Below are 24,539 nucleotides of genomic sequence, written 5' to 3' on the forward strand. Positions count from 1 at the left end.
CCTGTTTTAATCCACCAGGACACAGATTTGAGAAACAGGTTGGTTCACCCAGTTCAAATGACGCTTGAAGTAAGATTCAAGCTGTGGTTGAGCTATGGCTCGATGACAATTTTTTTTCCAACCCGTAATTAGTTTCTAGTTTGAGATTTATTTAATTCATTCTTCTTTTTCAACCCTTTTGATTTGGCTTTGATTATTTTTTAAAAGAATGATCAGTAGTACTCCTTTTCATCGTAGATTGTATACAACCACTTATTTTTTTACTAGGACAAATTCTGGCCATGCATTTTGTTAGACAAGAGATTTTGAAATGAATGCCAAATGAGACCATTTTCTTCCATGATTTTGCAACATTTTGGATCAGTACATCATCTTGCATGACGTTTGTAGTTTTTCATTGGATAACATTAATCCTAAAGAGATCTCTAATTCTACTAAATTATTTCTCAAAACATTGTAATTTTTAGAAAAGTAGCAGAAATCAACCTTACCGTTCCTCCTATCGTTCTCAGATTAAGTAAATGCATGTCACATGGCATGGATGATGTAAGAGGACTGAAGAAGTCGGATAGTGGTGGGATTCCATCATCATTCATGTTCACAGGCATTGGAATAATTGGGTGATTCAGATAGGAAGATGTTATATGGCTCAACAATGATTGGTAATTCACTACTGTTTTGCTCTCCTCCTGAAAGATATGCACAATATGAATTACACTGCATTTTCTCAACTTCAATAACAAGCAGTTATTCAGCAAAAAGATCAACTCAACTGCACACATATTTTACATGGGAATATATAGGTCATATTTTTCACCAGATGAAAGAGACCATGGCATCAGCGGGATCTATTCTGTGCCATGTGCAAACATTGTCTAAACATGCACTGTGTGCTAACATATATTTAAAGAGGGATTTATAGGTGTCAATAGTTATTTACCACCAAGCTGTCGTTTAAGCTGCTAGTAATAATCTTGAGTTTATGCCCTCTTGTTGCCAATTTACCCAACTCAATGGTTGATGAATTGGCAGCCTCTCTATTTGACTGTGCTTTTAGTCACATGACTATTCATAGGAATTTCTAGATGAAAAAAGATCCAGGTCTATCTTGTCCACCTACTATCATCCTGATAGTCGCATACCACAATAATAATGGAGACGTTGATAGCAATTAATTCTGTATGGATTAGTCAACCATCACAGTGGAAAGCTTTGGGAACCTTAGATCCAAAGTTACCTAGCTCTTCCAAACATACTTCACTTGTCATGTCTCAAATTACTTATATACTGTATCCCAAAATATTATTTTCTAAAAGAAATCTATCTAATTTGCATTTACATGAATTGACATGATCTGCTTCCATCGTCTCCCTAGGGAGCCTGTTCCACACATTTACCACTCTCTCACTAAAATTATGTTTCCGCAGATTTGGTTTTGAATTTATCCCCCTTCAATCACAGAAAACATCACGTGTGTCAAAAGACTCTCAAGGTGAGATGTGGTCGGAGCCAAGTTCTCACCGGTACAGGGAAATGTCTCTGCAGGAAACATTTATTCCATATAAGAATGGAAATCAGGTGTAAATGGTGTTTTTTTATCCTAAGCACAATGGACTTGTGGATTAAAACACTAGGAAAGGACACTGAAGCAAATAATAGAAATGTGTTTTCAGAGGCAGTAAGTGAGGTTTCTGAAAAGAGAACAGATTGATAGATCTGATGAGAAGGCAAGCAATTGAGACTGACACCAATGGAAAAAGGAAGTGCCTATTAGACCTATTGTCCTTTTGCTGTTAATAAAAATTCTTATGTTTTCATTAATCCTGGATTAATTCATAATACATTAATTTCAACAATGATGATACTGGTACATCCTAAAATTGGTTACTATCAAATACAAGTTAATTTGTGATATACAATGATTTTCTCCGAGGGATTTTAGGGTTGCACGTGAACACTACAAATACTTTGTCACATTAGTGTAAAAAAGGTCATGTGGATTCAAAATCTCTTATTTCCACAGCCTTGGTAGAATGTAATACATGTCAGAATAATAATGCAATGGCTTTGAATGAATTTACATTGAATGAATTTGTACAGATTCTAAACATTCCTTGATTTATGCTGGAATATGTTTTTCTACAAAATTATTCAAACCAGCCTGCACTTGACACTGGAATTGTATTTTAAAAGTTTTTGTAAATCTGACAGAGATATTAAGCTGATGCATAGTGTTCCTGTTTAAACCAGGTGGTGAATCCACAACCATAATCAAAAAGGACTGTGAGGCAAAAGTATCAAATCTGCATTGTGTCCATGCAATAGGGATCAAATGCATATCTTGCATGGATTGTGACAGATAAGTCATTGACAATGTACAGTATTATTAAATCCATGCAAGTTTGTTTCTTTAAAAAATGGCCAGGAGTATACCCTTAAAGGTAAGGCTTTTTTTAATGCACTTTAGGATGCTGTGCACCCTCATTGGGATCAGACCCAAGAAAGTACAACAAAAACAACAAAATTACGTGTATAGAGCGCCTTTCACTTCGGGAGGATGTCCCAAAGCGCTGAACAATCAGGTGTCGGGGCCTGAGCATGGGGGAGGAGTGGTGTAGGGGTGAGGGAAGGCAGAGAGGTGGGAGGGCGAGCACAGGCACGGTCGAAGAGAAGTGTCTTGAGACCGGCCTTGAAGGAGGGCAAGGGAGGAAGCGAGGGGAAGGGTCCGTGGGATGGAGTTTCAGAGTGTGGGGGCAGAGAGGCTGAAAGCCCGGCCACCGATTGGTAGGGTGGGTCGGGCGGGAGACATGGAGCAGGCCGGAGCCCGCTGAACGGAGGGAGCGGGCAAGTTGGCAGGGAGTCAGCAGGTCAGAGAGGTAAGAGGGGGCAAGGCCATGGATGTCAAAATTACATTTATATAGCGCCTTTCACATCGGGAGGACATTCCAAGGCATTGTACATCAGAAAGTAGGTGGTTCTTACCACCATAATGCATAATAGTGACATGGGCAGAGGAAAATATGCTGAGCTGTTATTATTCTCTCTTTCTGGCACCTGATTAAGTTTGATCTTCAGAATGATATTAATTTCTAATACATAATTTGCTGCTTTCTATGGCTTACAGTAATAAAATATTTGTTTCAATATTTGTTTCCAGTGCAACGAAAGTGGGAATCTAGAGCTGCGCTGGCTGACTCTGAGCTGACATGTTTGACAATGGAATATCGGAATCAAGTCAACCCTCTATGGTGATCTTAGTAGCCAGTTTCCTGAGCCAGGAGGAGCAGCCGCATTACTCCAGATGACTGCTGATGGAAGGGCAGAATAGGCACAAGGTGCAGGGATTTTTTCCACTCAGCTCTTGTTAACCCTGCAAGCCAAAGTACAAACAGGCAGGGTGGTCCTGCCTAGACAAGTAGCGGGAAGCTTGCCAGGCAAGGCTATCAATGCCAAGCTATATAGGTTAAGCTCCAGCAGTATCCCAAAGCACACTGTGGGGACGCCAAACCTTCGCTTTTGCCAACTTGCACCTAATACTCTCCGGAATTAAGTAAACAGGGTGAATCCCTCCAGGGAGAGAGTGTGCATTCCATTCCAGACACAGAATTTCCTATATGTGTGGAACTCAGCAGTCTGGTTTTCACACTTTTAAGTATGGTGATGGGTTTCTGCATAGGTCAGACACATGGCTGACCAAACAAAATAGGAATATTGCTCAAATTAATGTTGCCATTGTATAGTTGAACTTACCGCATCCACTCCAATTTTTCTCTCCAATAAGAGTCTGAACAAATTGGCTGTTACTTTGTTGTCTTGGAGACCTTGACCCAGACCACGGTTGTCATCCTGCATTAGTCTACGGTCCATTATAATTTCCAGCTGGCCTGTTAACGTCAATTAGATGTATTGCACTTACATGAACATGCAATTCTGCATGCTAAACAAAGCTATTGTGGTTAGCAGCCACTCTGGACATCAAGGTTCATGACAATGCTAATTATTTACTAAGGATGAAATTAATAGAAAAACAAAAATGTATTAAGAAGCTCAAATGAACTCTTTTAACAACTAAACCCGAAATTTTAAGCAGCTCTTTTCCGTAAGCCAAAGTGTCTAATTCAGGAAAGAAAATAACAAGAATGATTGCACAATCTGACACTACCGTAATAATTTAAAAAGTGGAGAATTGGTACAGTAGTCAAAGTACAGAATTTTTCAGTAAATTGATAATCAACAACAATATGCATTTACATAGCGCCTTTCATATGGGGTATATTCTTGGAGTGGTTAACAATGGTGTCGTTGACGTTGAACTGGGGAGAAAAGTGAGGTAACTGTAGGCATGGTTGAAGAGGAAAGTCTTCAGGTGTGATCTTAAGATGAAGAAAGAGGGGAAAAAGTGGAAGGATTGAAGAAGAAAGTTCCAGTGGTTCGGGGCTGAGTGGCTGACAGCACTGAAAGCTGATGGTGGAATGGAATGGTGAAGGAACACTAAGAAGGCCTGAATACACTGAAGAAAGGGGGCAGGGAGAGGAGTGGGGTGTGAGCAGTTTGGAGAGGTAGGGAGGTGCTAGGACATGAAGTGATTTGTAAGTGAGTGTGAGGAACTTGAAATCGATCTGATCTTCGACAAAGGTGCCTAGGGTGCCTAGCCAGGACTGGGGTGATAAGATATGGAGTTTGATATGCGGGAGGATACTGCATATATTATGAAAAAAAAGCTTAATTTTTTTATGATCTACAACATGTTTTTAATTTCTGTGCAACTGAAATGGTACTGTAATGGTCAATTAAGCTTAAATATTGCTTCTACTCCACCAACATTAAAATGTTCCTGTCCTGTTAAACCTACACAAACGACAATTCTACTATGTAACTGTACTTTTATGCCCTGTCAGATATCATCCAGCTCGTGTATCATCACCTTAAGAATTTTAAATTCAGCCTTTGTTTTGCACATCAGGTGTTGTACAGTATACACAGACACTATATTTTACAGAAACTTTGTGAAGAGCATTGAGACATCTCAATTTTATCAAATGAAACGTTTTTGTTCTAATATGATGAATCCATAGATATAAAGCAAGTAAATTCATAATTAATTACATTACTCCACACAGAGCCTAATAATAATCCCTCCAAAACCAAAAACAATAAATTGGTCATTTTCAATCTACGACGGTTTGTGGGACATTGCTGTGCGCAATTGGCTGCCGCGTTCGCCCACAAATATACAGTCAATTCACTTTACAGTGTGTTCTGTGAAGCGCTTTGGGACGTCCTCCCGACGTGAAAAGTGCTATATCAAATGCAAGGATTATTATTATTTTATTATTATTATTTTACTTTACAGAAATAGTGTATAATTAATCCAGAAATTCACTAAATAATTAATACAAATATATTGTACATAATTAACTCATACATTTTCTTCATCCTTAGAATTTAATCTCCTAATTTGCAGATGAGATGTGGAAATTCCTTAATTATTGAATAGGAAATAACTGGAGTTACTCCCTCACCCCACCCCCCACGACCACCACCACCACTACACTGTTCTCAATAATTATGTCCTAGAAGCCGGATTGCAAGTGTGCCTTCTGATTAGCAGAGTCCGACTCTGTGGAACTGTAGCTTTACTCTGAGTATTTTCTTCTGTGAAAGCTGCAATCCTGCCAAATGGCAGTGATAGCAATCTGTGACAAATTCACAAGCCAGCATTGAGAATGTTATGGGTGGGGAGAAAACCATTGGATATTTTTATTCAATACTTAGTGTTTCTGAATTTTAACTACAAGTTAACATCTTTTCCCAAAAAAAGAAAATGTTCAAAAAGACATTTAAATTTAAGTTTATAATAATAATATAATAATAATCCTTGCATTTAATATAGCGCCTTATCACGTCATTGAGACGTCTCAAAGCGCTTCACAAAATATTGTAAAGTGGATTGATTGCATTTGGGGTGAAAGTTTTTTTCAATAGTTTTTAAGATTACCAACCTAGTTTTGTGAGGTTGCACATCAATACAAAATGTAACTAAATTGGTAGCAATTTGAGATTTGATCGTTCATCATTTAAATCTGAGCATCAATCAGTCTTTCAGAAGCTGAATTTGCTTTTCTGGCATTTACTGTTTTTAAATTTAGATTTTCAGCATTCAGTTTTCTTTCATCTCTATATTGTGATTTGGTATCAAATCAATTTCACAGCAATTGCCTGGAATTGTGAAAATTTAATTTGCCAGATCCATAAAAACGATTCACTGCATTCCACAATAGTTTAGCTACCACTGTGCGATGGGTCACCAAGGATTTTATGCCAGAAGTACGTGAAAATAATAGTTTTATTTTTATGATGAAAGATACATGCTTGAATTAAATGAATCTAGAAGTTCCATTCAGGGGGTATCTATTTTCCCAGTTGGTTTCTAATGATCCAACAACACAGACTTATTGTTAGCTGCATAGGCATCAGTCTGGCTCAGTTTTCAGCACTTATTGCTTAGGGTTAGGTTAGGGTTAGCTTGTGAGTTCAAGACCCAGTTGGGAATTGAGCTTAGTAGTCACAACAATAAAATTACATTTGTAAAGCGCCTTTCACGTTGGGAGGTCGTCCCAAGGCGCTGAACAGTTAGGGATCAGAACCCGAGCGTGGGGGGCAGGGTTGGGGTGAGGTAGGGCAGAGAGGTAGGAAAGCGACTGAAGACCTGGTCGAAAGGAGGGTCTTGAGTTGTGCCTTGAAGGGAGGGAGCAAGGTGAAGGTGAAGTGGAGTCCTGTAGCTCAGTGGTTAGAGCACTCGCTTTGCAAGCGAGAGACCTGGGTTCAATTCCCGGCAACCTTGGGTAAGTTTCCTTACTCCACACGCCTGATAATAATCCCTCACGAAAAAAAACTTCAATCCACGACTGTGGGACACTGCTGTGCGCAATTGGCTGCCGATTTTCATCCACAAATATACAGTCGATTCACTTTACAGTCTATTCTGTGAAGCGCTTTGAGACATCTAGAAGACGTGAAAAGAGCAATATCAAATGCAAGGATTATTACTATTATTATTATTGTGAGATGGATTTCCAAAGAGGGGCAGAGAGGCTGAAATCCTAATCGCTGATGGTAGGGCGGGTTGGGCCTTGGGAGACATGGAGCAGGCCGGAGCCTGCTGAATGGAGGGAGTGGACAGGTTGATAGGGGGTCAGTAGGTCAGAGAGGTAGGAGGGGCAAGGCCATGGAGGGCCTTGAAAGTGAGGACGAGGATTTTGAATCCTATCTTATGGGGGATGGGGAGCCAGTGGAGCCGGGTGAGGGTGATGGGGTCACGGAGCCTGGTGCGGGAGAGGACACGAGCTGCAGAGTTCTGGATGATCTGCAGCTTGTGGAGGAAAGAGTTGTGGAGGCAGACAAGGAGGGAGTTTCCGTAATTGAACCTTGAGGTGACAAATGTGTGTATGAAGGTTTTAGCAGCCTGAGGAGTGAGGCAGTGGCGGAGTCGGGCAATGTTACAGAGGTGGGGGAAGGAAGAGCGGGTCATGGCACGGATGTGGGGGAGAAAGGACAGTTGAGGGTCGAACAAGAAGTCCAGGTTCCTAACTAGCTTGGTGAGGTGGAGTGTGCGTCCATAGATGCTAATGCTGTTAGTGTCCGAGGTGCAAGCCAATCAAGAGGGCTTCAGTTTTGCTGACATTCATCTGTAGAAAGTTAGATCCCATCCAGGACTTGATGTCTGACACTCTGTCAGGACGTCAGTTGTCCTGGAATCGAGGGTGGAGGCAGAGAGATAGAGTTGGGTGTCATCCATGTAAACAACAACCACAAGATTACATTTGCATAGCGCCTTTCACATCGGGAGGACGTCCCAAGGTGCTGGACAGTGTACAGCATTTCAGATGGTAACCCCATGTCTGTGGATGATGTCACAAAGTGGGAGTTTGTAGAGGTTGAAGAGGAGGGGACCGAGGACAGAATCCTGAGGAACACTGCACAATACTGTGCGGGGGCTGGAGGAGAAACCGTTGACAGAGACAAATTGGAGACAGTGTAAGAGGTAAGACCTGAACCATTCAAGAACAAATCCTTGAAGGTTGAGGCGAGAGGAGAGGCGGTGGAGGAGGATGGAGTGGTCCACGGTATCAAAGGCAGCAGAGAGGTCGAGGAGGACGAGGGAGCCCTGGTCACAGATGGAGAGAATGTCATTTGTGACCTTGACCAGAGCAGTTTCCGTGCTGTAGGCAGCACAGAAATCTGATTGCAGGGGCTCATAAAGGGAGCGGTAGGAGAGGAAGGCAGCAGAGAGATCGAAGAGGACAAGGAGGCCGAAGAAGCCCTGGTCACAGATGAACAACAACAAGATTCCATTTATAAAGCGCCTTTCACGTCAGGAGGACGTCCCAAGGCGCTGCACAGTTGGGTCATGACCCGAGCAGGGGGGAAATGGTCAGGGTGAGGGGAGGGAAGGGAGGGAGCGAGGAGGGGGGAAATGGTCAGGGTGAGGGGAGGGAAGGGAGGGAGCGAGGAGGGGGAAGAGAGTCGAGAGGGGAGCTGAAGGCTCGGTCAAAGAGAAAGGTTTTGAGACCGGCCTTGAAGGAGGAGAGGGAGGAAGCGGCGAAGGCACTGGGGGATGGAGTTCCAGAGCCTGGGGGCTGAGAGGCTGAAGGCCCGACCACCGATGGTAGGGCGGTTGGGGCGGGGGACGTGGAGCAGACCGGAGCCAGAGGAACGGAGGGTACGGGCAGGTAGGTAGGGGGATAGTAGGTTGGAGAGGTAGGAGGGAGCAAGGCCGTGAATGGCCTTGTAGGTGAGGATGAGGATCTTGAAATCAATCCTCTGGGGGATGGGGAGCCAGTGGAGGCGAGCGAGGGTGGGAGTGATGTGGTCGCGAAGCCTGGTGCGGGACAGTACACGAGCTGCAGAGTTCTGAATGACCTGCAGTGTGGAGGGAGGTGGCGGGAAGGCCGGCGAGGAGAGAGTTTCCATAGTCCAGCCTTGAGGTGACAAAGGCGTGGACCAGGGTTTCAGCAGCATGAGGGGTGAGGTAATGCCGTAGTCTGGCGATGTTCCGGAGGTGATGGAAGGCGGTGCCAGTTGTGGTGCGGATGTGAGGGAGAAAGGACAGCTCAGGGTCGAACAAAACGCCGAGGTTCCTGACTGTCTTTGAGAGGTGGAGAGTGCAGCCTTGGATGCTGATGGTGTCAGCGCCTGAACAGGATGTTGTTTGTTATCTTGACTAGAGCAATTTCCGTGCTGACACTAGGCTAACACCGCAATGCAGTATGATGGAAAAGTTACAAAGTTGGAGGTTCCATCCTTCGAATGAGATATTAAACCCAGGTCCCATCTGCCTGTTCAGCTTGTTGTTGAAGATCAAACAGAACATTGTAAAAGAGAATTGATTTTTTTTCAGCGTCCTGACCAACAATCCTCATATGAATTGCTGATTCAACTCGTGGCTATTTGTGGGACTTTGGTAGGTAAAATTGGTTGTAACGTTTGCTTACAAAAACAGTCAAAACACTTAACAGTAATTACTGTAAAGTGCCTAGAGACATTTCAACCTGATAAGGTGCTTTCTTTCTAACAGTTGCTCTTGTCAGGAAGACAGTCAGGCAAGCAGCACCATCACCAAGAACCAGTTCTCATCAGTTAGCACAGACATGATGGGCTGAATGGTTTCTTCTGTGCTCTAAACTTCCCATGATTCTATAATAAGTGGGATTACCAAATGTTCTTCACATTAAATGATTCAAACATTCACAAACATTCAAACATTCATTCAATTAAAATCAGGAAATGAAGGAAATGCACAGCAGGTCCATTAATAATTAAACATCTTTTTGTCAACTTGCTGACTATTTTTTGTTTTTATTTCCTATTTCCAATCATTATCATCTTTCATTTATCTATACGGCTGATAATATCAATATCATATCCGATGGTACATAAGTCTAGTAACATACCATGTTAAAGCTCCAAAATGTGCCACAGAGGAGTGTATTGCTGAATCTTGCTTAGGGAATCAACTAGGATCTTATGTGAAGCTGGATCTACTTGAACTATTTGTGCAGGCCGCACTATTTAAAACAATTATCAGAGAGGATGACAGAGGTGTCCGTCTGTCTCAGTTGGTAACATTCTCGTGTCAGACAACTGTGGGTTCCAGTCCTCAATCTAGGCTGACATTCCAATACAGTCCTACATTGATAGAGGTGCCATCCTTCAGATGAGATGTTAAACTGAGGAATCATCTACCTGTTCAGGTGGATGTTGATGTTATAATAATAATAATAATCCTTGCATTTGATATAGCGCTTTTCACGTCGGGAGGACGTCCCAAAGTGCTTCACAGAACACACTGTAAAGTGAATTGACTGTATATTTGTGGGCGAACCCGGCAGCCAATTGCGCACAACAATGTCCCACAAACCGTCGTAGATTGAAAATGACCAATTTATTATTGTTTTTGTTTTTTTGGAGGGATTATTATTAGGCTCTGTGTGGAGTAAGGAAACTTGCCCAAGGTTTCGCCCTCTGCCTGGAATTGAACTCAGGTCTCTCACTTGCAAAGCGAGTGCTCTAACCACTGAGCTACAGGACTCTACTGTTGTTGTTGTGCCATGGGATCTGTTAAAGATATCACTTATATAGCGCCCTCGACGCAGGGTAACGTTTCAGTGTGCTTAACAGTGGTGGAGCCTGACTCCGAGTCCGGTGGTGGGAGGTGGCCGTAAGCATGGTCAAAGAAGAAGGCTTTCAGGTGGGACTTGAAAAAGGGGAGATAGGGGGCAAGGCGAAGGGATTGAGGGAGAGTGTTCCAGAGTTTCGGAGCATAGTGGCTGAAAGCGCGAGCGACCTCTGACGGTGGGGGTGGAGAGTGCGAGGGATGAGCAGGATGCCGGTGCCAGTCGAGCAGAGGGGCCGGGTGGGGAGTGGAGGGGTCGGAGAGGTAGGGAAGTGCCAGAGAGTTAACGGATTTGAACACAGGTGTGAGGATCTTGAAGTTGATCCGTTCGGTGATGGGGAGCCAGTGGAGCCTGGCCAGAACTGGTGAGATGTGGGTACGGAGTTTGGTCCGGTTAAGTATGTGAGCGGCAGAGTTCTGAATGAGCTGGATCTTTTGTATAGTGGAGCTGGGGAGACCGGCGAGGAGTGTGTTTGAGTAATCCAGGCAGGAGGTGACAAACGTATGCACGAGGGTTTCGGCTGCATTTGGGGTAAGGTACGGTCGGAGACGGGCATTGTGGCGGAGATGGACAGGATGTGGGGGAGGAAGGACACAGCTGCGGGTCAAACCAGATGCATAGATTGCGCACTGGTTCGGTGAGTCTGAGTTGGAGCCCAGGGAGGTTGAGAACTTCAGGTCCACAAGAGCAAAGATGTTGACAGGAGCCAAGGAGTATGGCTTCCATTTTCTCCACATTCAGCTGCAGGAAGTTTACGCTCATCCAGGCTTTGATGTCTGCCAGACAAGCTGATAGAACATCGGCAGGTCTGGAGTTGGTACTGGAGGAGGCAAAGTAGATTTGCGTGTCATCCGCATACATGTGGAAGTTTACCCCGTGTAGGCGGATGACATTGCCCAGAGCATATAGATGAGGAAAAGAAGAGGGCCAAGGATGGAGTCCTGGGGTGCCCCACATGTGACCAGGCAAGGGCAGGAGCAGAAATCATTTGCTGAGATGAAATGAAGGCAGTTGGTTAAGTAGGACTCGAACCATGCGAGTGCGATCCCACTAAAGTGGATAAGGGAGGAGAGGCGATGGAGGAGGATGGCGTGGTCAACTGTGTCGAACGCGGCAGAAAGATCCAGGAGGACGAGGAGGTAAATGGCACTATTCAAAAATAGAAGGGAATATTTCCTCGGTGTCGTGATCTCCAATCTCCCAGATAACATTGGTCATTCGCTTTATAGTTATTTGTTGGATGTTAGCTAGATATACACATGAGGGAGAAGGGAATAGAAGGGAGTAAGGAGTAAGTGGAGACTCATAAGGAGTATAAACACTAGAACAGACTGTTTGGGTCAAATGTCTTGATTCTGTGTTGGACAATCTATGTAATTCTATGCATTAAAATTATTAGTGTTTTTTTGCCCACAAAACACACAGTCAAAACCACTTTACAGTATATCCTGTGAAGCGCTTTGAGATGTCTAAACGACCTGATAAGGCACTATATCAAACGTAAGGATTATTATTATTAATTTCACATGAGTGAACAGTACAGTAACTGGAGGTGGAATGTATCAACGATGGATTTTGCAGCAGTCAGGAAGCCTCCTGTGTGTTCTGTATTTTCTGGCTCGATGTAGACATTCATTTTTTTGATTGGGCTTGTTAAAATGAAGATGAAATTACTCCACAGCCGTTTCATGTGTTTTCAAGTAGAGCAATTATTTCGTTTTTTCATAGGATAGAATTAAATGAGGAGCATTGATAGATGTGCAATGAAGAGGTTGGTGCAGTTGTGTTTGTCAACCAGAATCATCCACATATGAAAAAGACAAGTATCCAGCAAAGCCGAATTAAAAAAAAAATACAATTGTCCGAGGGTAAATATATGCCATTGATTAGGTTATTATCTGCTGAAGTGCTTCTGCTACTTTATATTCATCACAGGAAGATCTACACAGGTACAACAATGAAATACCAGTCAATACCTGTATAATATTTGGCTGCCACTGCAAATTGGTTTCTTATCTGTTGATTTCACATATGTAGTTACCATTTACTCTTGTATTGATGCAATGTCTAAACTTTTTTTAGTGAATGTCAGCAAATTCAGGCAGCAATATTACAGTTGACCTTACATAGTAGCCTACGCTAATTTTTATACTGTATAGATGGATCTGCAGAGGGATCCTATCCAAAAGATAATTATTGTACATAGGCATTTTTGTCAAACACAGTACCTCAGATTCAGGTATTTTATAAGACTAAGTTAAACCAGATATTTAACCAGAAACTAGTAATCCAAAAATATAACAAATTTGGCCTCAGCTAGAGTACTGCATTCAGATCTGGGCACCACACTTTAGGAAGGATGTCAAGGCATTGGAGAGGGTCAAAGGAGATTTACCAGGATGGTACCAGGAATGAGAGACTTCAATTATCAAGAGAGACTAGAGAAGCGAGGATTATTCTCCTTGGAGCAGAGAAGGTTAAGAGGAGACTTAATAGAAGTTTTAAAAATTATGAGGGGATTCGATAGGATGAATAAGGAGAAACTATTTCCACTGGCGGGTGGGTCGGTAACCCGAGGACACTGATTTAAAATAGTTGTTAAAAGAAATAGAGGGGAAGTGAGGAGAAATGTTTTCACACAGCGAGTTGCTCGGATCTGGAATGTATTGCCTGGAAGGGTAATGGAAGCTGATTCGATAACAACTTTTAAGAGAGAAGTTGATAATTATTTGGGGAGGACAAGTTTGCAGGGCTACGGGGACAGAGCGGGGGAATGGAATTGATTTGGATAGGTCTTTTCAAAGAGTCGGCATAGACCAGATGGGCCGAATGGCCTCCTTCTGTGCTGTATAATTCTATGATTGCATGATAACTTAAAATGGTGCACACTTGTTTTCCTTATTGATTGCTCAATTTGAATTCTAGAAAAACTGTAATTAATAGAAATAAATCCAGGGTATCTGTCCGTTGTATTCGTCTGTTGTTATTAACTTACAAATTTGTGATTTAATTAAATATTTATGGCAGCATGAGACAAATGGGATTGTGTTCCACAAATTGTGTTCCATTAAACAATAATCATTTAAAAAAATCCTTACATTTAATATTGGAATTTCTCAAAAGCACTTCACAGATAATTGTTATCAAGTGTAGTGACTGTATATTTGTAGGCAAACATCACAGCCAATTCGCACACATCAAGGTTCCACTAACATCCATGAAATGAATGATAACTGAAGGATTGCTGGCCAGGACACTGGGAGAGATAACTCCTTTCTTGTTTTAAATGATGGCATTGAAATTTAATTATTTTTCACAATTAAAAAATTGTTCCACAAACAGTCGTAGATTGAAAATGACCAATTTATTATTGTTTTTTTTGGATGGATTATTATTAGGCTCTGTGTGGAGTAAAGAAACTTGCCCAAGGTTTCGCCCTCTGCCTGGAATTGAACTCAGGTCTCTCGCTTGCAAAGTGAGTGCTCTAACCACTGAGCTACGGGACTCCACAGTGACAAGTTCCACCACTATTAAGCGCTCCAAGATGCTACTCCCCATGAAGGGCCTATATAAATGTATTTTTGTTGTTTTTGTAGGATGTTCTTTAATGTCCAACCAGAATAGTCAGACCGGACGGGCTTCTGTTAAAGTGTCATCCAAAACATGATACATTAAGCAAAGGATAAATGTAGCAAATGATTCCACTCCATATTTATATATTTAATGCAGTATTTACACTTTAAAACGGAAATACAAGTGCACAGTGATAGTTTTGCTGAGTTTGGAAACAGAGCATCATAGCTTAGCACACTGCAACAAATTCCCAACATTTAGTGAATGGAGGAAATTAATCCCCTAAACAGTTATGTACGGCGGTTTTGAACGTCAGCAGAACTCCACGACTGACCCGCTCCATTAAATATACTGCCAGCGATAGCATTTTTCAAAATATAATATGTTAGCTTTTTTTTAAAAGTCATTTACTTATATTTCTTCATGGAAGATATACTTGAACACGGTAGCTGTGACATGTCAGTGAGCTTATTGCTGTAGAAGCTGGGGAATTAGGTGTTGTAGCGAGCCAGAACACTTCTTTTAACCCTGGGATTCAAGTTCAAATCTAGCCCAATTTGATGGGAGAAAATTCTTCTCTTCGCTGACCAAGGTTTCAATGTGAAATTAATTGGGACATGCACCACCTCCTGATGGCATGGAGATTATTACTAAACCCATAATCACTTTTGGAGAGGGCATAAAAGACAACCGATGCAGAAAATAGAAATATTCAAACTAGTAAAACTGTTGAGGTCAGATGAAGGCAATACGGAATCTTGGTGCCTTGTTTGATCCCCAAATGTCTTTTAAACCCCACATTTGTGCTTTGACTCGTTCTGCCTTCCACCACCTCCGCAACATTGCCCTCTTCCGCCACTACCTCTCTCCTCATCCATACTTTCACTACAAAATACTTAACTATGCTAACTCCATGCTCGCTGGACTTTCCAACTCTTCCCTCCACAAGCTGCAGATTATTCAGAATTCTGCAGCTTGTGTTCCTACCGCGCTAAGCTCCTTGAGCCGATCATCACTTCCTCATCCGTCTTCACTGGTCCACATATCCCAGAGGATTGAGTTCAAGATCCTTGACCGCACTTTAAAGTCCTCCATGGTCTTGCTCCTCCCTAACTCTGCGACTTACTAAAACTTTTATCAACGTCTCTGTTCCCTCTGCTCGGCGGGCACTGGTCAGCTCCATGTACCATGTTCTGCCTGCTCCACCATCAGTGGTCAGGTCTTCAGCCTTTCTGCCCCATCCTCTGGATCCCCATCCTCTGGAACTCCATCCTGGAGCCCCTCCCTTGTCTCCTTCAAGGCCCATCTCAAGACATTCCTCTTCGACCGTGTCTTCGGTCATCTTCCAACTTCCACCCCTCTTGCCCTCAACCCCTCTTTATTCCAATTCAGATGCAAACTCTTCACTATCCAGCAACTTGGAACATCCTCCCAACATGAAAGATGTTATATAAATGCAAATGCAATTTGCTCACAAAACATAGTCAATTCACTTTACAGTATATTTTGTGAAGTGCTTTGAGACATCTAGAAGACGTGATAAGGCGCTATATAAAATGCAAGGATTATTATTAGATACATTTCTTTCAGCAGAATACAACTGATAATAAATAATCTTTGTATCTAATATGGCGCTTTTCACTTCAGTAGGATGTCTCAAAGCGATTCAGAGGATTTACTGTAAAGTGTAGTGACTATGTATTTGTAAGCAAATGAGGCAGCCAATGACTAATTTTATTTGGGGAATTGTTGACCAGGACCCCGAAAGAAACTCCCTTCACTTTTCAAATAGTGCCATGGGATTTTTAACATCTCTCTAAGACGGCAAATGGGAACTTGGTTTAACGATTCATCCAAAGGACAGCACTTCTAATAATGCAACACATCCCCATCACTGCATTGGAGTGTCAGCCTAGACTATGTGAGTTCAAAGTCCTGAATTGAGGCTTGAGCCACAACCTTCTGGCTCAGAAGCAAGAAGACTACTAACTGAACCAGGCTGACACATAGCAGCTGTCTTATTAGGCAATCATTGCAGATGAGAAAGATTCATCATAAATTGTTTACGATATGCATCTCTATAATTACTTGGCCTACAGGAATATAGTTAAAAATCCAATATGTTACACGGTTTAAACATTTTGATCATAGATGATTAAACTTTAGAGGAAAAATGTGTAAATAATACATACCACTCTTTAAGCTGGCAACTCCCAGTGACTGAGCAGAGTGCAGGGTCAATCGAAAACCATTATCCTGGATATATGCAGTTGTGGTCAGAGGGTAAAAATTTGCTTGAAGAGGTAATTTACTCAAAGTCTGCCGTGGTTGAATCTGGGGTTAGAAATTGAAATTAGTCAGCTTTAATTACGTCTATATATTTCGTTATCGCTTTCCCTAAAAAATGTATTAGAAATACTTGGTTACATGCAATTTTCCCAGGAAGTCAGTGGGGATTGATTGGAACATACAATAACCATATTATAGGCATTTGACAGGCTTCCAACAGTAGAGAGATTTGAGCAGGCTTGATATCTGCTACTCCTGCATATACAACTTAGCACTGATGGAGTGCAACTCTAATAATATTAATCGAGGCCCAACACACTGCCCAAATTTGTAAGCAAACCTGGCAGCCAATGACTAATTTTATTTGGGGGATTTTTGACCAGGACTCCGTGAGAAACTCCATTCATTTTTCAAGTAATGCTATGGGATTTTTATCATCCACCTAAACAAGCAGGTGGGAAAACAGTTTTAAAAAGTTTTAAGTTTAATTATTCTATTGGAATTGGATGTTAACAAAAGCCGATTCATCCTGACACTGAATTGATTCTGAGAGGTAAGGTTTTGGGAGTGGTGCTCAGCATTGACCTGATATACCTAAAAATGTATTTATACTGCACATTAACTATCGATTCTCATCTAACTACGTCTAACTGTGCATTATAATACAGCTTCTCTAAGCTGCTACTTTACCATAAAGTGGGAATTTTAAATTCCTGTTGCATCTGAAGCAAAATGGTGCTCTGGTCTTTCTTATCAAAAAACAAAGACCATTCAGCCCACCTATGCTCATTCAACCTAGTGCACAAACCCTTTCATTTTCTGAAAAAAAACTTACATTTACCACATAGCAAAACCATTTTGTCTTAAATTTAAGATGATGCAAAATTGTAGAAAATTCTTAAATTCAATCTTAATTTGGAAGAATTGATTTTCCACAGTTCTTAAAATTAAGACTGAGTTTATGAATGTTCCATGATCGTGCATAATCTTAAATGTTAAGATAAAATGAAAATGGACTTATAGACTAGGGGGATCTTTGAGGTCTTAATATCTCCTAATTTTAAAAGCAAATGTTATTTACTAAACAAATTCAACAATTATCATTAAATGTGAAATGTCTTATTCTATGATTTTCTGTTGTTGCCGTCAGGTTTGCCAAACGATTTCCCCAACCCTCGAAAGTCACTCTGAGTGCATAATATATTCCTGTAAATACACGAAGGACCATCAGGAGAGTGAGCCATCATGTTGTTGACACCACTGTATTGTTGGACTAAAGGGATTATTGAGTGACCTAAGTACCCAATCAGAAAAAGAATTTGGCAGCATCTGAGAGAGGCTTCACCTTGCTGGTTTATGTAACAGATAGACAAGTCAGGTGTGGTATTGTCAGAAGGAACGTTTTAATAATTTACCATCTGAAGCATACTGCACACAACACAATGAATGCAAAACTATTTAGGGTTTTGACATGGGAATGGCATCACGAAGAAAAAACTCTCAATGGCACAAAATTAAATTGATGGGGCTTTTCAGGGAAAACTGCTTTTATATGGCATGGGAAAAGTTTGGCTGCATAATATCAAGGATATCAAAATCACTTAAAAGGTTTTTTTTTGCCTGTTGTGACTTTTCTACGTGCCTACAATATGTGGAGCAGAAGAGGATAAACAATCTGTGCAATCACAGATAGCATTTTGTACCTAGAGGAAATCTGCTCCAGAAAGGCAAAATGACCAAAATAAATCACACAATATCCTTTGACCTTTTTGTGGGAGAATGGACTTATAATTCTGTTCTGTTTAAATAATGCAAACAAAAACAGAAATATTCACCATAAAGCCTATTATATCAATGATTAATTCTCGTATGTATTGGTTTTAAAGGCTAAAAACGTATTCATTCTTTAAATTTGTTTTCGTTAATGCATCTGGGACAATTTCTATTTAAATTAATGCTCTGTTAGTAATTAAATAGCTTTTGAAGCCAATTACTTACAAAATAATTACTAAGTACTTAATAAAGTTTAAATTTAGAAATGGATATTTACTAATTACTAATCCACTTGCAAAAACTATGTCTGTCAACATGATGGTTTGGGGATTAGTTCCATTGATTATCTGTTAGAAAACAGCCTATTTCTGTCTTCCCGTGAACAAATTGCCAGAAACACAGGGAGCATCTGTCTTTCTTGCATTAATCTCAGTTGCGTTCCCATTTTCATACAAGCCTTTTGTTTGTCAAATCCAAATTTATTTGTGATATTATAGCTCAACATAACTTCTGCTGTAATTCTCACAGCAAAAATATAAGACACTAAACACTTCAAAGTTTTTAAACACTGCAGATTACAGGTGTATCTACCCAGAAACATTCACATGGTATGGTTTTCTGTGATTCACAACTAACTGGAAAACCTGCAAATTATAGCAACATGGAAGCAGATAATTTTGAAAGGGGACTTTACAGTGAGATTGTGATTGAAATAACGCTGGATTATCTTTGTCTTTAAAGGAATATTAAAGCACTGAAGTGTTCTGAGATAAGAGCAATATTTCTAGATTCCAGAATTTAAGGCTCTAAATTCTGAAAAAGACTCAAGAGAACTGAACTTAAATAATAATAATCCTTGAATTTGATATAACACCTCATCACATCAAGGTGCACTTCATTGCACGAAGCACAATAAAGTGTAGTTACCATACTTGGAGGAAAACATAATAATCCGTGCAATTAATATAGGATTTTCACATCTTCAAGACGTCTCAAAGTGCTTCACAGAATAATCTGTAAAGTGAATTGACTGAATATGTGTGGGCGAAATGCTGCAGCCAATTGCACACAGCAGTGTCCCACAAACAGTCGTGGATTGAAATGACCAATTTTTTTTTGAGGGATTATTATCAGGCGTGTGGAGTAAGGAAACTTGCCCAAGGTTGCCTGGAATTGAACTCAGGTCTCTCGCTTGCAAAGCGAGTGCTCTAACCACTGAGCTACAGGACTCCACAAACATACAGCAATGTGCACAAAGCAATGTCACACAAATTGCCATGAAATGAATAACCAATTTCATCTGAGGGATCGTTGGCCAGAACACACCAGGAGAAGCTCCTTTCTCTTTTTGAATAGTGACATGGAATCTTTAACATCCACCAAGCAGAAGGATCTTGGTTTAATGTCTCATACGAAGGACAGCATCTCAGCCAGTGGCACTTCCTTAGCACTGCCCTGGAGTGTCAGCCTAAAAGGTGTGAGCTCAGTGTCCCAATATGGGGCTTGAACCCACAACTACATGTAAATGGTCTTTTCAACTTCCAATGCAAGTTTAGAACTAAAAGCTGAGTATAAAATTAACAAAAAATAATGTGCCTTCCATTGCAGGTTTATTGGAGTATGGGAAGACATCGGTATAATTGGGAGAGTTTGCAGCAAGTCACTTGATCTTGTTGGATCTTGATTTTAGAATTATTCTGAATTAGCAACAGAGCCAAGTAAGAAGATTCTTTTTGCACCAAAAGAGAGCATAAGTCTCTTCGCTTGGACAAATCAAAGTGCCTCAGTTGTAGCACTCGCCTAAGATGACACCCCAATGCAGTGCTGGGGATATATTGTATTTTTGGAGGTGCAGTCCTTGGGATGAGACTCTACACCAAGGTCCCGTCTGCCTGTTCAGGTGAATTCAAAGGGAGGTTCTCCTAGTATTCTGGCCAACAATCCCTCAAATAAAATTGGTCATTCACTTCATGGGCATTTTGTGACATTGCTGTGTGCAAATCGGAGTATTTTGTGCCTACAAATACACAGTCACTACACTTTACTGTATGCTCCGTGAGGCCTTTTGAGACGTGCTCCCATTGTAAAAGACACCACACCAAATGCAAGGATTATTAAATTAAGGTTGACACATCAAGCATTTCTACTCAAATATAAAAGCAGACCTCACATTTCCAACCATCATGTGATCATAGAAGACAGCAAAGATAGACAGCATGTGAGTCAGTCACTGGGAACGATTTGTTGGAGAAATTTGAGAGCTGATATTGACCAAAAAATAAGAAAGAATACTGTCCAACATGTTCCTCTTTAAAGCTTCAAATATTTACATATGTTTCAAATGTAGCATAAATACCTGGAAATCGTTCAGGTCAGTATAGAACTGATTCTGGCTATTGATATCTGTGACCAGCCTCATGACCATCTCCCGATTTTGTTCTCTCGTAATATCGACAATATTTGACACCTCCATTGACAGTCCATCGATTCCTGAATAACAAAATATGTGTGATCAGAGCAGAGTATAGAAACATTTATAAAAATATGTGACATGTTATGCAATTGCAAGTTACATTTATTTAACAACATTCACGATTAGAAGGATGTATTAAAACTCTTCTCTGAATCAAAGACACACCCCTTTTCTCTGTAAAGGACAGAATATTGCTTCCAGCAGGTGGAATTGTGTCACACTATTCTGTCAATGTGCTTTTGGTTTATTTATTAAGGAATCTTTTTAGGAATCAACAGCAATAACAACTTGCCTTTATATAGGGCAATGTCTCAATGATTATGGTCAACTTGGGTGACATCAGCACAATGAAAAGCCCTGAAATTATCCAACAAAATATTTCCCCGTGGAATATTTGCAAATAGTATAGAGCCTTTTTCGATTAGATTTCAGAACAGAATAAATGATCAGCCCATTTCCTATTTAAAGCCATCTATTTGTGGTATTAGCCTGGCTGCACAAAACAGAGCAATTGACATGACTCTTAAATACAATGCAGCTTTTAGTTCTGATTTTCAAATATTTGAAAAGTTCAAGCACTGCAAACTTAAATGACTAAACAAATGGAATACACAATTACAAGATGAAAAACGCTAAACTGAATGAACAAAATTAAAATGAGATTTCAAATGATCGACTCATAGATCAACTTTTTATTAACTGTCGCTAAATGCAGCCATTGAAAATTAAAATATTAATCATGGTCAGAAAGCTGTTTACTGCTAATGAAGATATTGCACAAGAACAAGCTAAATAATAGCTTAAGATTGTAACTTCAAAGTGAGAATTAAATACAATTTTGCAATTAACCTCTACTGGATGAGGTTGCTCTGTCCAGGCATATTAAGCCTTCAAGGGTTACCTGTGTGGAAGCAGCTATTCTATGCTTTTACATATAGATTTTATGGATACGATATATCTTTTTGCTCAAAAACTACAATAACAACAACTTGCTTTTATATAGCGCCCTCATGCAAGGTAGTGTTTGAACAGTGGGGTTCAGGCAAAGAGGGGACAAGCTGGAGGGATTGAAGCAGGGAGTTCCAGAGGTTCAGACAGTAGTGGCTGAAGGCACAGCTGCTGATTTGTCAGCCAGAGAAAGCACATGGCTCCTCCCCATTAATTGGGGTGGACTAAGACATAAAGAAGTGGGCCCCAGGTAATATAGAAAAGGAAATGTTCTCCAGTGGAAGTAAACAATCCATATACATTTATTTATTTTTATGGAGTCAAAAATGCATATTCGGGACTTGGATATGGAACCAATGCTCTGTTCTGACATGATCTACTTCTGAAGGGGAGTTTCTGTGGGATGGCGTGATGCACCTTCCACATGAAGCAACTTCCAGAGTCACTGCTTCCAAATGAATTGATGATTGTGAAAGCAACATTTTTAACCTCAATATCTAGTGCCATTATTTTCAAAAGAAAATACTCCCTCTAAACTCTTTTTAAATGCACCTTTGAGTGCAGGGAAAAAAATTGCAGAAACTTTGCACAGGAGATTAAACGTAATTGGGTGATGTTCATGACATGACAAATATACATAATAATCTGCAGAACAAATGAAAATAGGTCTTGTTCCATACTTATGCTCTGGGATGCTACCCCGTATGAAGGATGCTATATAAATGCATGTTGTTGCTGTTGTAACAGGGCAAACAGAGGTTTTATGGTATTGTAGCTCAGTTGAATTTCAAAATCTGCATTTCAAATGATCTGAAATGCTTTTGAATGACAAAGAAGTACAAACTAACCCATGTCATCATAGTTAACAACCTATGTGCACAACTTTACAATAAATACATCAAAGGAATTGACAAGAGGCAAGCTTCATTATTAATTAATTGTGTCCCAGTGTCCTGTGGATAGAATACCCATACATTTTGACGGTATTCAATCTTTTCCTTTGAAAAAAAGAGTTTTCCCTAGATAGAAAAGTTCAGCAACTCATTACAACATGACTGCAGGCTTGTTATTTTTCATAGCTGAAACCATTAGAGAACATGTTCTGTTAAGAATGGGTAGAAAAGCCATTAGCCTTAAATCAAAAAATGATTTCTCAGGGTCAAAGGCTCCTGGGTCATTGAATGGTAACTTGTTATGCAGTATGTATTCACCCACACGTTTGCTGCAGAGCAAAATTGAACCCATATATCATGACAGATTATGTCCATATCTTTTTGTGAAAAATTACGACATTAGATAACCCATAGCAACTTAATATTTATAATAGGATTGGAGCTGTCAGAAAATTGTATACTTATATCTTCTCGTCAGTATGTGAAAAATTACATGACATTAGATAACCCAAAGCAACTTAATACTGATGATAGGATTTGAGCTGTCAGAAAACAGAGCTCGCTCATGTATAATGGTTACATATGACTGAAAAGGTGCCAAATAATTAGTTATGCAAACTAGTTTCGCTCATCAATGGAAAAGGCTAAGAGTAACGTTTCCAAACAATTACATTCATTACAATGTCATACCATTTAATTTTCAATTTTCTTGCAACAAATAACGGAAAACACCATACTTAGAATTATACCATTGACCACAAAATAACTTCACTTCAGCTGTGGAGTGGGACCGTATTTTATAATCTCGGCGCATGAACATAACTTGATGTTATGTTTTCTTGATGTCTGTTTTTTTTGCTGATTTAGGTTACAATTCTAAAGCAGTGCTGGGGGCATGCTACATTTTTGGAGGTGATTCGTTCAGAGGAGACATTAAACCAAGGTTCAATCTGCCTGTTCAGGTGGACAATAAAGATCCCATGGTACTATTGGAAAAGGGAATTGCTTCCTTTGTCTGGCTCATGAATCACCCAAATAAAATTGGTCATTCATTTCATGGCTGTTTGTGGGACAGTACTATTTGCAAATTTGTTACCATGTTCGTCCACAAAATACATCGTTATCACACTTTACAGTAATATCCAGTAAAGCGCTTTGAGACATCCTACTGATATGAAAGGAATTAAATCAAATGCAAGAATGATTATTACATTATTAGAACCGTAAAAATTTACAGCACAGAAGAAGGCCATTTGGCTCACTGTGCCAAATCATTGTTATCATTAATAATAGTAAATTGCCAGTTGCAGGTCAATTCAATATATTTTAAACATGTTTTGTTGAGAATTACTGGACTGTTCATTGGATCCCCCAAGACATTTCAACGGATCATGAGACTGTGTGAGCCCAATTTGATTGGTGCTCACTGTTTATTACTGCATAGAGGCAAATTTAATTTTCCTAAAAATACACGGTAGGGCTCGAGCATAAGAACATAAGAATTAGGAGCAGGAGTAGACCATTCGGCCCCTCGAGCCTGCACCGCCATTCAATAAGATCATGGCTGATCTATTCTAACTTCACCTACCCGCCTTATCCCCATATCCCTTAATCCCTTTATCCACAAGAAATCTATCAATCTCAGTCTTGAATGATTTGTCCTGACTCATGCCTAATGTCTACTTCCAAACAGACATTATAAATGCAGGATTAAATTGGTTTTAGACACTGCAAAATAAAAAAAATACAAACAATCCTCAGTAGGAATTTTTTTTGCATGTTATTAGATCACAGTGTGAAGTACGACTGCATGTTAGGTGTCTGTCTTGCTTCAAGCAGAATATGACATATTGTAGTTGAGACAAGAGAAACCAGAGCACATGGAGTTAGTTCTTCAGAGAAATAAAAAAGACA

At 40.4% G+C, this 24,539-nt stretch overlaps 1 protein-coding gene across 1 annotated transcript in view; it reads right to left on the reverse strand.

The window, feature by feature from the left end:
• man2a1 (mannosidase, alpha, class 2A, member 1) overlaps positions 1 to 24,539 on the reverse strand; it is a 122,762-nt gene that overhangs the window by 4,085 nt on the left and 94,138 nt on the right. Inside the window, exons 16-19 of the mRNA XM_042333961.1 lie at positions 20,668 to 20,801; positions 16,442 to 16,583; positions 3,751 to 3,884; positions 492 to 689 (exon numbers count right to left, since the gene is read on the reverse strand). Coding sequence (XP_042189895.1) covers positions 492 to 689; positions 3,751 to 3,884; positions 16,442 to 16,583; positions 20,668 to 20,801 — 608 coding nt within the window. The remainder of the gene's footprint in view (positions 1 to 491; positions 690 to 3,750; positions 3,885 to 16,441; positions 16,584 to 20,667; positions 20,802 to 24,539) is intronic.

This window comes from Callorhinchus milii, unplaced genomic scaffold (assembly GCF_018977255.1).
Source record: "Callorhinchus milii isolate IMCB2004 unplaced genomic scaffold, IMCB_Cmil_1.0 Scaffold1, whole genome shotgun sequence".
NCBI lineage: Eukaryota > Metazoa > Chordata > Chondrichthyes > Chimaeriformes > Callorhinchidae > Callorhinchus > Callorhinchus milii.